The following is a 12,469-nucleotide window of genomic DNA, read 5'->3' as shown; positions in this document are numbered from 1 at the left end:
CAGACTCAAAAGCAGCTACAAAGCAGAGCCTGACTTCCACCTGGTCTGGCTCCAGAGGCTGACGTTTAGGGCACCAAAAACTAGTGCCTCTGTGCCAGCCGGAGACACTTGAAATCCCACCACACCAGTTACCAAACAGCACTCCCTGGAGCCCCCAGAGGTACAACTTCTCCCAGGAAAGCAAAAGGAATCAGAGACAAGAACTTCCAGCCTCCCCGTATGTCCTGCCTCCACCTTGAGTGCAGGCAAAAAACCAAAGCCACCCGGTTCCCTCCCCAACTTCCCCTTAGCCAAAAAAAAAAAAAAAAGAAAGATAAAAGAGATTTTAAAATAATGCAACTACAGGGCCTCAGTTTGAATGTGAAACAGCGCTAAGATTAAGCTCCAGAAGTGATCACAAAAGCTGTCAGCAGAAAGATGGAGCTAACAGAAGAGTTTCAGGAAGATGCTATTTGACCTCGAAAATGGGAGACGATCACCTAAACATGTGCTTATTACTTAAAACGGTAGCCAGGAATATGATTTTGATAATTAGCTCACAGCACTACTGCAACGAAGTGTACTAAAAACGTACAAATTCTTCGACCAATGTTTAAAAATGCGTTCATTCTCTTATTCCCACACTTTGAGACTTTAACATGAAGCTGATTATGTATTCTTGGCACAGTGCCGGACCTTCTGTCTTGTTAAAATGATTGTGGTCGAATCCATATCTTCTCTTGCAATTGCCTCAGCTCGTGCTGAAGAAAGGCAGGTGTGTGGAGAATGAACTATGCCCCCTCCACCCCGCCATGCGCAGTTCTTAGACCCGCAGCATCTAGGACCTGGACAAGATGTGCTAACCCGGGACGGTCAGAGCAGAGGTTTGGGCCAAAATTGCTTTAAAAATGCCACTTACAATATAGTTTTAAAAGTCACATCCCAAGGGTAAATTCTAGCCCCAGAGATGGTTTCTTAGTTTCTAAGAAGATGATGAATTGAGAAAGGAAATAAAGGGGAAAAGGCAAGTGAGGAGTGAAAGCAAGAGGCAGGCTGCTGGGTACAGTGGAAAGAGCTTGGCTTTCAGAGTCAGAAAGGTGGATTCAAATCCATGTTCTTGTTAACTAGAAGCTCCAGGGCCTCCGTCAAGTCACCTAACCTCTCTGCGCCTTCAAGCGGGGCTGACCATCCCCTCGACAGCTGTGGGGAGAAACAGGCTGTGTGTCTCCAGCCAAAGGCACAGTGCTTGGCACACGGCAGGTACTTACCGTGTGGTAGCTGTCATACTTCTGTGACAATAGGCAGCAAATGAAAATAACTCAGGCGACATTTGGGAGACACCCTCAATGTTTATCAATTGAGACTGGTGAAATTAATTATGTTAGACCCTTAAAAGGACTGTCAAGCACCTGTTGAACAATAAGGTCAAGATGTATAAAAATCTGTCCAAGTTACGCTAAGTTAAAAAAGAGTATAGGGTAATGTACATTTCTACACTCCACTTCTGAAGAAAAATGGAGGCTACATAGATACCCTAACACATTTGGGATCAGAAATGGAAAATTCTGGGAAGGATACACCAGAAATGGTGCGTAGTAGGTACCTGAAGGGTGTGGAACCAGAGGCTGAGTGGGAAGCAGGTGTGTTTTTCCTTATACATATATTTATTTGATTGCATTATGTGACTCGTGGTATTTTAATAATAGTAATACACTAAGAATACTTCTGTGAAAATACAAACCTTGTGGAATAACGGGTAACTTCTACAGAGGACACTGTTCATGGGCCACACCAGCTCCAGCTGTTATCAAACCACAGGTAAGCATCCCCCAGGTACCAGGAAGCCCGAGCATCACAACTGACCTCATTTCCATCACTTCCCGCCTGCTTTCTTCATATTTATCTTTCCAGTCCGAGACCTCTCTCTCCTTGGTTATGATCTAGTATCAGGGAGAAGAAGAGGAAGGAGGTTAGTCCCAGCTGAGTCAATTCAGATCTGAGCAATTCATACACCAAGACAAGGAAACACTAAATAAATATGGAATTAAAACCTGCTACACCAAATAATTGTATTTAGAGAATTTCCCCAAGCATGAGATAGAAATAAGCCAAACGTGAGACTTTCACAATGTCCACAGAGAGCAACTAAAAGGCATGTGCTTTTTTGTTATAACTCGAACGAGGCCCTAAAAACTCATTAAACAACAGTGTCGGGCTTCCCTGGTGGCGCAGTGGTTGAGAGTCCGCCTGCCGATGCAGGGGACACGGGTTCGTGCCCCGGTCCGGGAAGATCCCACATGCGGCGGAGTGGCTAGGCCCGTGAGCCATGGCTGCTGAGCCTGTGCGTCCGGAGCCTGTGCTCCACAACGGGAGAGGCCACAACAGTGAGAGGCCCGTGTAACACACACACACAAAAAACAAAAAAAAACCCAAAAAACCCCAATAGTGTCCAAGATCAAAACCCACGGTTTGCCGCCTGTCTCTGCCTGCAGTGGTCAGAGGAGAAAGTCTGTGTCCAGAGATGCTGGCTTTGTGGGACGTGGGTACATACATTTATTTACAAATGGCAGAACCCGGAGCTTTTCCCAGGGCACCCAGAGCTGGCCTTGCCTTCTCTGAGCCACACACACGCCACAGTACCTCTGCCCTGGCGATCTGGAGGGCGGAGTCCAGGTCAGGCTGCTGGAACAGAAGGCCTGTGGGTTTCTCTACCTCGGCCGTCCCGATGCGGGAATACAAGGCTGTTTTGGAGATGGTGACGTCTGTTGGGTGAGCAGCTTCTCTCTGTGGAATGGTTTTTAATTTTAAAAAGTTAACATTAATCTTATGACAAAGAGAATTGCACTCATCCTCTCATGAATGGGTCAGTTGTATGGTTTTGAAACAAAGAACACCAAAAGTATGAGAAAATGCTAAGACTAATGAATGGGGAAATGCCGGATACAATCTACGGAAATCTATCATTCTGCACCTGCACCGGCTGACAAAGGGTCTAATGGCGGACGCCTCCCCAGCTCCCAGGCCCTGGAGTCAAGCACGTCTGGTGCCCGTTTATCACTGCCATTTATCAGCCGCAGAGGCATTTAGGCACAGCGCATAAGAACCAAGGTCATCTTCCAGCAGGTTCCACTTCCAAAATAAAAGCCTGACGGTGAACAATGTTGAATTCTACTCTATGTTTTCCCAGTTTTGAGTAACCACAGATCTGATCATTTTTGTAAGACTTTCCACATTTCAACTTAGGGGACATTGGTTAACTGTGTTTGAAAGGATATAATTCACACAGAGCTTAAGGCCTACCATAGCTCTCAACCAACATCACCTTCAACGAGCTAGTTTCTGGGTGCCAAAAGGTAAGCGGTACGTTGGAGTTACAGCGTCAGCGGGAAAATCGAAAACTGGATCACTGACGACATCCACCTGTGCCGATAAGCCCCTCGGTGAGTGGTGTGATTCCCTGCCCCCACGACCGACACTGGACAGTCACAAGCCTCCTGGGAGGGAGGAGAGGTCTGTGCTGACTCTTCCTCCCTTCGCACAAATGCTCAGCCATTTCCAACACACCCAAAGTGCAGCATTAGGAGCGTCGCCAACCAGTGCAGCGGGTTGTCAATCTAGTGCTACTGCAGAAGAAATGTCAAACCAATCACACTCTCAGTCCTATTCATTAACCTCCTGGCCCGTCGTGGTTGCCAAGGCAAACCTCCACCCTGGTTACTAGAGTCCAACTGGACGTGAAGCAGTGGGCGTGTAATGGGCGGAGGGCAACTGCTTTTCCTTTGGGAAATTTATGAGAAGAGATGGAGCCGTGAACAGAACACCACAGTGTAGAAGAAAGAGAGAGATGTGGGAAAGGATCGGTGAGGACTTATCTTGTAGATGGAAGCAGAGGAGATGAAAGAACCAATGGTAACTGGGAAGGGGGTGACCCGAAGGTGCTTGAGCAGAATTTCTCTCCTCAATCACGGGAACAGGCATGCTTACCCTACTGTGGCCTCCGAGGCAATGAACTTGTGACAGCTTAGAAAACGCAGGTGGAAGCTTAATGGATAGGACTGGAGGTCACCGAGTTAGGACCTGTTAGTTGTACACATGCACGATGAACTAAGTGGTTTAGGCTGTCCTGGAAGCGAGCGTCTGCTGCATGGGTGTCACTACCCCTGCCTGGCCTTGAGTATCTGGGCTAACTCTCACATGGGACCCAGAATGACCACTGCTGGTCAGAGGGGAGTACCAGACCCCAGGGACACGCCCACCTGTCAAGTGGGATGCCAGGATCTTCAGTGACAGGACATTTGAGCAGAACACAAGTTTAAAGCCCTCAGGAGCAGGCAGGCTGACCTCTCAGAAGAGGGCCTCCAGACCACAGGGCAGAGCCTCTCCCACGTAGGCGTTAATCTCTGATGTCTGAGATGTTTTCAAGGTTCTACTTGTCAAATGGGAAACTTCTCAGGAAGTAAACAGAAAATTATACCTAGACACCAAGACTCAGTATTTACATTTATCGAGAAAGTTCAAAAACACAAAATTCTGAAGAGGATTTTTAAAAAACCTGTTCCTGTCACAGTTAAGTAAAATAATGTATTCTTTGAAAAAAATTAAATAACGTTTCAAAATGGAAAGAACCCTAGACACCGTCCAACTCATCCTGGTCCCTCTGATGATGAAAAAATTGAGGATCTAAATAAGATTTGGTCAAATCGTTTCCCAGAATGAGATTCAATTCTGACCCAAGATAAACCAACTCTCTGAAGTGCAAGAGAAAATGAATTAAAACTAACTTTATCATACTGGGCAGAAACAAAATACGACCAGTGCAGGAATTAATGATCTTTAAGCTGCCTAATGTCCTTTGTAAAACAAGGAAGGGGATGAAAAATAAACAAAATAAGGAGCTTTCTAAGGAAATGCAAATGGTTACCACCAGATACAGTAATTCACTATCTCCGGTCATCCTGGCCACCTGGTGTTTTCAATAAAGAAACATGATGACTTAAGAATCCATTTGAATTACTACCAGAGTATCTGCATGTTAATGCAATTCAAGGTACACACCCTGGTTTTCTCTTACAACCAAGAATTGTTTTTAACTGAAATTAATAGGTTTGTCTCTTGATGGTATTTTAAGATCAGACTTAGATTAAGCTTTGTTTCTCCCACATAACCTCCCACTTGCTACTTTAGAGGAACCAAAAAGCCACCAGAATCACAAATTAAGATGTGAAGCGGCCACGACTCAGACAGCACGGGACCAACGTCCAAACTCTCGATCCACTCCCTCAAATCTTGGTCCCTGCGGGGACCCCTGGGGCACTGTCGCCGGGATCAGGCCTGCAGACCTCATGCCTGGGGTCCTTCTGGCCTTGCAGCCAGGGGCTGGGGGTCTTGTCGCTCAGCCAGGCTCACAATCCTCCTGGTGTCCAACCCGCTGCTGCCAGGCTCAGGGGAAGCTGCTATGTCTTGGACCAAAGCAGGATCGCTTTGGTCCCCGGAAACCAGGTGGGAAGCAGTGAGAAGGCGCAGGGGTAGGGTCCAAAAGCCGAGATCAGGTCATGGACCAAGGTCATGGAGCGTGGACACAGGCTGGGTGCCTGGGGGGTGACGGGGCCACGTGGCGCCAGGTGGGGCAGAGAGCAGCCTCAGCCCAGTGCCGCCCCATCCAAATCTGACAAGGGGCGGGTCTCAAGTTCAGGATGACAAACAAAAGGAAGGCACTTGATACGTGCCCTTACTCCACTCCCCACAGGAGGCGCCACCAGCACCGACCGGCCTCTCCTTCCCCCTGGGTCAAGACATGGCCTCAGACCTCAACACAGGCTGCAGACGAAAACCACGAATTCTTGAAACTGGCAAATAAGCTGAAACCCACGTGCCAGCCCTTTGTCACTGCCCTTCAGACTGTTCTTGCGGGTTTCGGGTATCACCTGGTTAAATGGCCGGGGTGGGTGGTTTCCGGACACAGAAGGAGAAAAGGCAGCTATGCTATCAGGCCGTTCACCAACCATACAGTTGCCCCAGACCTGATTCCTTCTCCCACTGATGCTGCGACAACCCAGGCATCTTCCTTTATGGGCCAGGACTCCTGGAGGAATCACACACTGAAGATTAACACCCTTTCCCTCCCAGGGGAGCCTGTTTCTAGGACCTCCTCCAGTCCCAAAGCTTGCCATTTGTATGATCCTTGTTCCCATGTTACCCAGACACATCCTTCCTTCTTTATATAGGGTCCCCCTAATCCCACAAGGCCAGATACTGGACCATACCCAGTATCTGTTATACACACAAATTAAATCCATCCCTGTGCCCTGCAGCCCTTGGAAAGCCATACAGATGGAACGCTCAGGTTCTATCCACCCTGGTTTAGTGGTGAATCCAGGGCTGCTGCACCTCACAACCAGTGACCTGGTCAGATCCGCCCCCGCCAGGAGGACACAACCGAATTCAGTTCCACCAGAAGTGTGTGGAAGGAAAACAATAAGGGGTCTGACACCCCAGCCCCTGTGGAGTTTCCCTCGTTTCTAACGTTTTCTGACTAATGAGACAGGAAACCGCACAGCAGTGCCTGGAAGGCTGGCTTTGCCGGCCCTCAGTCTGAAGGGAAACGTCGAGTGAAGCTGCTCACAGGAGCGACCAGAAATCACCCCCATCATATTTCATGATGTTTTTCATCCTCTCAGTATGAGTTTTTTTCATTCCAAGTGATTTCATTTTGTGTTAGCAACAGTTTAAGACCATGCTACCAGAAACACTGGGCTAGGTCACCTGCAGCTGAAACATATGAGCAGAAAAAAAGAACAAATTGGATACACAGCTGCTGTCTTCTCTTTCTATATATCAGCAGTTTCCAATGTGCTAAGGGCCAATCAAGCATCTCACCAGCAAGAAACCCACAGAAACCTAACTGGGTTCAGGTAAATGGACCACTCTCGGTCTGGTGAGCTACAGAAAAGAGCATCTATTTTCCATGGGCCAACGTCACTAGATTAATATACTTCTTACAAAAGTGGTCCAAGTTCCTATGGTAGAGAAAAATGTTCCTCATACTCCAAGACACTTCTACCCCTATGGAATAATTCTTTTAACACGCCCTTCTGGAATACATAAGGAGGGAGCGGGGGCTGTCTCTCCAAACCACACTCAGTAGACTCAGGTGACAGTATTTTCTCAATCAAAATCGGGACACATGGTCTGAGAACAGGCTTTAACTGACGGGAAGTCAACTGCTGGCCGTCTCTGAGAAGTAGGCACGGGTATCAGGCAGTCCTGAACACTTTATACTCAACTGGAACCACTGAGAACATGCTCAATTCTGCCTCAGACTTCTGAACAGGAATAAACTGTATTTATAGTGACCAAACGTCAAGCAATTCATTCTGTGTTTAAGCCACTACCCAAGGACATCAAGAAATAAATCTAACGGGGGAAAAAATCCTTACTGCTTAATGCATTCTAAAAATCTCACTTTTACGGAAATTAAACCCAAGTGTATGGGTTGGCCACAAGAACAAAGACATCAGCAATGGGTGTTTACATTCCTGTAAACACCCGATGTCCCCAGTCTGGACACCCATGGGATGACCTTCTTCTATCACTGAGAGATATCTCTGGAAAGGGGTCCCCATTTGGTTCCAGGGAAACCACATGTGGGGGACCCACAGGGCAGGGCCAGCAGATGAACTCCTGATCCTGTCCCAAGGACAACTGACGGGAGAGAGCACGGGCCCCTCTGCCAAGTAAGCTGTTACTTGAGATATACAGGCAACGAGCTCCCAGGCTCCCAGATGTACAGGCAACTCTCCCAGCTTCCCAGGCTCCATTTTCCACATCTGTAAAATGGGACCTGGACCCGCTGTCTGAAGAGAGATGTTGGGAGAGTCTCATCAGGTAACAAGAGGCACAAGTGAAGGTCACCTCCCAGCAGCTTTCATTGATCGTACACCTACTGAGTGCTAGGCTCTCTGCACGGCACTTACTGTCGTCACAGCAACGTGCAAACTCGCTGCTATTAGCCTCTTGTCACAGATGGAAAAACTGAGGCTCAGAGAGGCTCACCAACTGGTTCAGGGCCACAGAGCGCACTGGGGCCCAGTCCTGGTCTGACAACCCAGGTTCGCCGGGCTGCCAACTGGGGGTGGGGTGTGGGAGAGGGAATGAGGCGGATCCTCAGAGGCCAGGCGCACCCGTCAGCCCTGGGGGTGGGCTGAACCTCCCTGGACCACGCTCCATCGTGCGTGTCATCAGCGACACATTCCAGTTGTTAAGAAAAATGACTCCAAACTTGGAAGCCAGCCAAACAATTTCTGCAGGTCTTGTCAATATCACACTCTGCCCTAGAGAAGGGTTGGCAAATTACGGCGATGGCTCAAATGGCCTGTTGCCCTTTTCTGTAAAAAGGGTTTTCCCGGAACCCGCCACACCCGTTCATCCACGTGTGGTCCGGTGCTGCTTTAGCAGAGCTTGGTGCCAGAGCTGAGTTAGTTGTTACAGAGATCAACAGATGCCTACAAAACCTGAAATATTTACGCTCTCCCGTTGCAGAAAAAGACCGCCTTTCTGTAATCCTTTTGACCCTGGCCTAAGGGTCATCTGACATCTCAGGAAGGTCTTGTTTTCACCTATTCACTATTGACTGGGATCCAGTCTCAGTATGATTAGATGTTAACTTGTAGAAAATAGAAAAGGTGCAAATTATTTTTTATTAGTAGCGAAGCAAATGATTTCTATAGGAAGAAAAAAGAACCTCAAAGGTTATGAATTATCTGTCCTGTTTAACTAGTATTAACCTGTTTTATATCTAACTTTGCAATCTTATTCCAGCCTCCTTACCCCACTGACTGGACATCGGTTTCTCGTATTTTCCTCCATTCAACAAGCCTTACCATCCTGCTGGTGTGTTCAGTGTGTACTTATGCACAAATTACACTTTTAGCTTTTTGAAAAATCATACTTTGTCGAACACCTGCCTGGCCATGGTTAGCAAAGAAGCTTCTGGACCACACAACATTCTCAAGAGGCAGCACACGGCAGCAGCAAACCGGTACCTTGGTGTCCTGGCGGCTACGGGAAGCCAGGGTGATCTGCCTGGCCAGCTTCAGGGCTTCTATCCGCATGATGGCAAACTCTAACTCCTCCTGCCGGAGGGGTGGGAAATGAGCAAACCACAGGGGAAATGCACCGAGACAGGACGGAAATGTTTTCCACATCCAAGAAACGAATGTGCCACGTGAATGTGTCATGACAGGTACTCGGGGAAACATACGCGCTGGCTTTCTTTCACAATTAACACCTCAGCAGATCATGAAATAAGTGTCTCATTTCCTTTTTTTTTTTTTTTAAATCACCCTTTGGGATGTCTGGCGGGAAGTATGACACAAATACGAAATAATTTTTAAAATGGGATCAGAATTTTTAATGCACTGTTCTTTCAATTTCTCTCCTTTTGTTCATTTCATGTCAAGTCGGCCAACAATTTCCACGAGCGGATTTGCATATCTCAAATGACTATTAACAATCTCTCTTAAGTTTTTGCTCTGAACATCCCAGTCTAGAGGGTATCAAATTGAGCTGTCAAATTTAAAGCACAGACTGTAGACAATTGTTTTGGTGCCAGATACAAGACCTGAGTCCAGATGTTATCTCAACAGGGGTCTGAGATAACCTTGTATACATAAACAGCCTGGCTCCATGGTGAGCTAATACCCTTGGTTCCATGAATAAATCAGAGAAACTGCTTTTGGGGCTATCAAAACTTCTAAAAAATGACTGCTTCGGTCCATTTTCCAAATTGAAATACAAATGGTTTGTTCCACATGTAATGGCACGATTTATAGCACTCTGGCGTCCTGGGTAAAGACCACCACATATATCTGTCTTTGAGGGGAAGCTATTCCATCTGGAACATTCTCAGCAATGCTCCATTAAATCCTGCCTCATTGCATTTGGAGTTCGGAGGTTCATTCTCTACTGAGGTTTTGACAAACTCCCCAAAGGTCACACGTGGGCTACAAACCTGAAGTTTCTGAGCAAATACTGGGGGGTTCTTTTCTGCTAAGTCGGGTTCCAGATAGTCAAGCGCACCACAGAGAGAGGCTGGATGAGCTAGCCTGCTGAGGAGGGCATCAGCAGAGGCAAAGGAGCCCTCAGGAGCTGTCTGAAGGCCGGCAGAGGAGGACACAGAGGAAAAATAGAGGAGAGCAGAGTGATATCGGTTCCAAGCAAGGACCACCCATCTATTGGCTGGACATCTCTGCCTTAAGGCTGAAGAGAGTATCAGTTAGGTGCCAATACGTTCCTTTTCATCTGGACTAATTCCCACATGCTGATCATGGGCATCGTGAGATGGGCAGGCCCAACCCGCTCCCCAAAAGCACAGCCTTAGGTGCCCTCTCCACCCCCATGTCACCCTCACTCCATAACCAGTTGCTAGGAGGAAAGCTACCCTTTACTTATTCACTTGAGAACCTCAGTGGGTAGGAGACAAGGTAGGTGATGGGGTTTCTAAACATAAGTCATCAAGAACATACTTTCCATTGTAAACATCCAAAGGAAGGTTTGGTAAAGGTCACTTTCTAAATAATGGAAAGATGACCTCAAACTGGTAGATCAGAAAGACTTCCAAATCAGAAGGCAAAGGTTGCAGTTGAATCACGCATGAGTCCTTCATAGCATCTATTTGAGAGACGGCCTAGGTCCCGTCTGGACTCTTTTTGCTCACTATTATTTTCCCAGTATCCACCTGCCAGACATACAGTAGGTGCTAAATAAATACCTGATGCGTGAGATAAATGAATGTCTACTCATCTGGAGCAATAAAGCAACACGCCAAGTCAATGGCCTCATACCCTCTTGGGGATTGCTAGGGGGAAGTAAAAATAGAAAAACAGAATTGGCCAGAAGGGTGATCGATTTTAGACGTGTGGGGCGCGTGGGTGAGGCCTTCAGCTCAGGTCTATTCGCTCTGCAGGTCCCACAGGGGTTGGGAGGGAAGAGGTATAAGTCCTGGTCTATAAACAGGAGGGACTTCCCATCACCAAAGCCCAGGAGAACCAACTGTTCCTCAAAAGGAGAGTGTTTCCTGATCTACCATACTCTGCCCTCTGCCAAAGAGGACAGAGGAGCAGGGTACAGATTGATGGCAGCTCAAAAACCAACAGTCCAGCCTGAAGGGTCTAGAAGTGGAAAATGAATAACCCTGAAGGCAAATAAAGCACTTAGGTGAGAACTGCAAAACCACATTGGTGAGGACGGAGAGACCTTCTCTCATCATTATGGGGTGGGGTCTCCTAGGCTGGCTTCTCTGGCGGGATAGGGACCCACATCAGGTCCCAGGGGAGTGTTGCTCCGAAGGCCTGGCCCGAGTGGTGACAGAACCCAGCTGACCCAGGGCTCACCCGCAGTGATCTCGGGCCCCTCCAACCCCACTTACAATTTCGATCACTTCTGAGGCGGTGCCCAAGGCCATGGCCTCCAGCTCTTTCTGGGAGGATTTCTCTGGCACCTGCAAGTGTGGCTCCTGGCTGGGGGCCAGCCCTCGTGCAGCGGGATGCTGGATCTTTGCCCCGGCGTTCACAAGGGCTTCAGTCTCCTCAAAACTGGAGCTAAGGAAGCAAAGCACATCTTTAGAGGCCGCCCTGGAAACCCCACTGAAATCAGCCAGGATGCCCCAACTAACAGAGCAAGCGATCCCAGACTGCCAAGGTTATATTCCCCGAGGAAAACGGGCAGGGCTTAGGTGACCAAGGGGTCCGTTGGCTGGATAGAGGGTAGTCCAGCCCCACATAAAAGCCTGCTGACAACAGACAGCCAGAAGCACAGATGCCATTGGCTAAGGGTACGAGCTCTGGAGTCAAGCAGACTGCCAACCCCTTGGCGGTGCACCTTGGCGGGAGGGATTAGGTACTGTAACTCTGTGAGGATCGAGTGAGATGCTGCCTGCGCCTAAAGCGCTCGACACAGTGCCAGTCATGAGGCGCCATTACTGCTGTTACAATAACATCCTCATCTCGTTCCCACCACCCTGAGCAGATTCCGGAGTAGGTACGGGAAGTCACAGCAAGAGCGTTCACTCCTACGCAGTGAAAGCGGCAGGTAGGAGAGGACAGGAAGGTCCCAGTGTTAGCATGATACCCACCCCCCCACCCAATCCAGCACCACACAGCTCAGAACAGGAGCCTGACAAATGCTTACATGCACATCCATATGAATAATAAACGTTTATCAGAACTTCATTTGTGCCAGGCCCTGCGACAAGTGCTTTCCTTACAGCATCTCAGTTTACTCCTCCTTTTGGCTATTTGAACAGGTACCCCTACCCCTATCCCAAGTGGCACCTCAATTCATCTTCAAAAAAATCCCTACAGGATCAATTTTATTATTACTCTCACTTTACACGTGAGGTAACTGCAGCCCAGGAGGGTCAAGTGACTCGCATCAGGTCATACAACCAGCAGGGGCTGGGAGTGGGATTCGGGCGCTGAAGCCTCCCCACGGG

General features: G+C 48.2%; 1 protein-coding gene across 6 annotated transcripts in view; it reads right to left on the bottom strand.

Moving 5' to 3' along the window:
• The window catches only part of TACC2 (transforming acidic coiled-coil containing protein 2), a 206,639-nt gene that overhangs the window by 12,275 nt on the left and 181,895 nt on the right, over positions 1–12,469 (bottom strand). For 3 of the 6 annotated variants that reach the window (XM_049696478.1, XM_049696479.1, XM_004265751.4), the window contains 5 exons: positions 11,405–11,576; positions 9,989–10,129; positions 9,021–9,110; positions 2,620–2,763; positions 1,843–1,919 (listed from right to left, as the gene is read on the bottom strand). In XM_049696478.1, the coding sequence (XP_049552435.1) occupies positions 1,843–1,919; positions 2,620–2,763; positions 9,021–9,110; positions 9,989–10,129; positions 11,405–11,576 (624 nt within the window). The remainder of the gene's footprint in view (positions 1–1,842; positions 1,920–2,619; positions 2,764–9,020; positions 9,111–9,988; positions 10,130–11,404; positions 11,577–12,469) is intronic. The other 3 variants (XM_004265753.3, XM_004265752.4, XM_049696481.1) reach the window with 2 other exon arrangements.

This window comes from Orcinus orca, chromosome 14 (assembly GCF_937001465.1).
Source record: "Orcinus orca chromosome 14, mOrcOrc1.1, whole genome shotgun sequence".
NCBI classification, from domain to species: domain Eukaryota; kingdom Metazoa; phylum Chordata; class Mammalia; order Artiodactyla; family Delphinidae; genus Orcinus; species Orcinus orca.
This window is presented reverse-complemented; position numbering and strand designations above follow the sequence as displayed.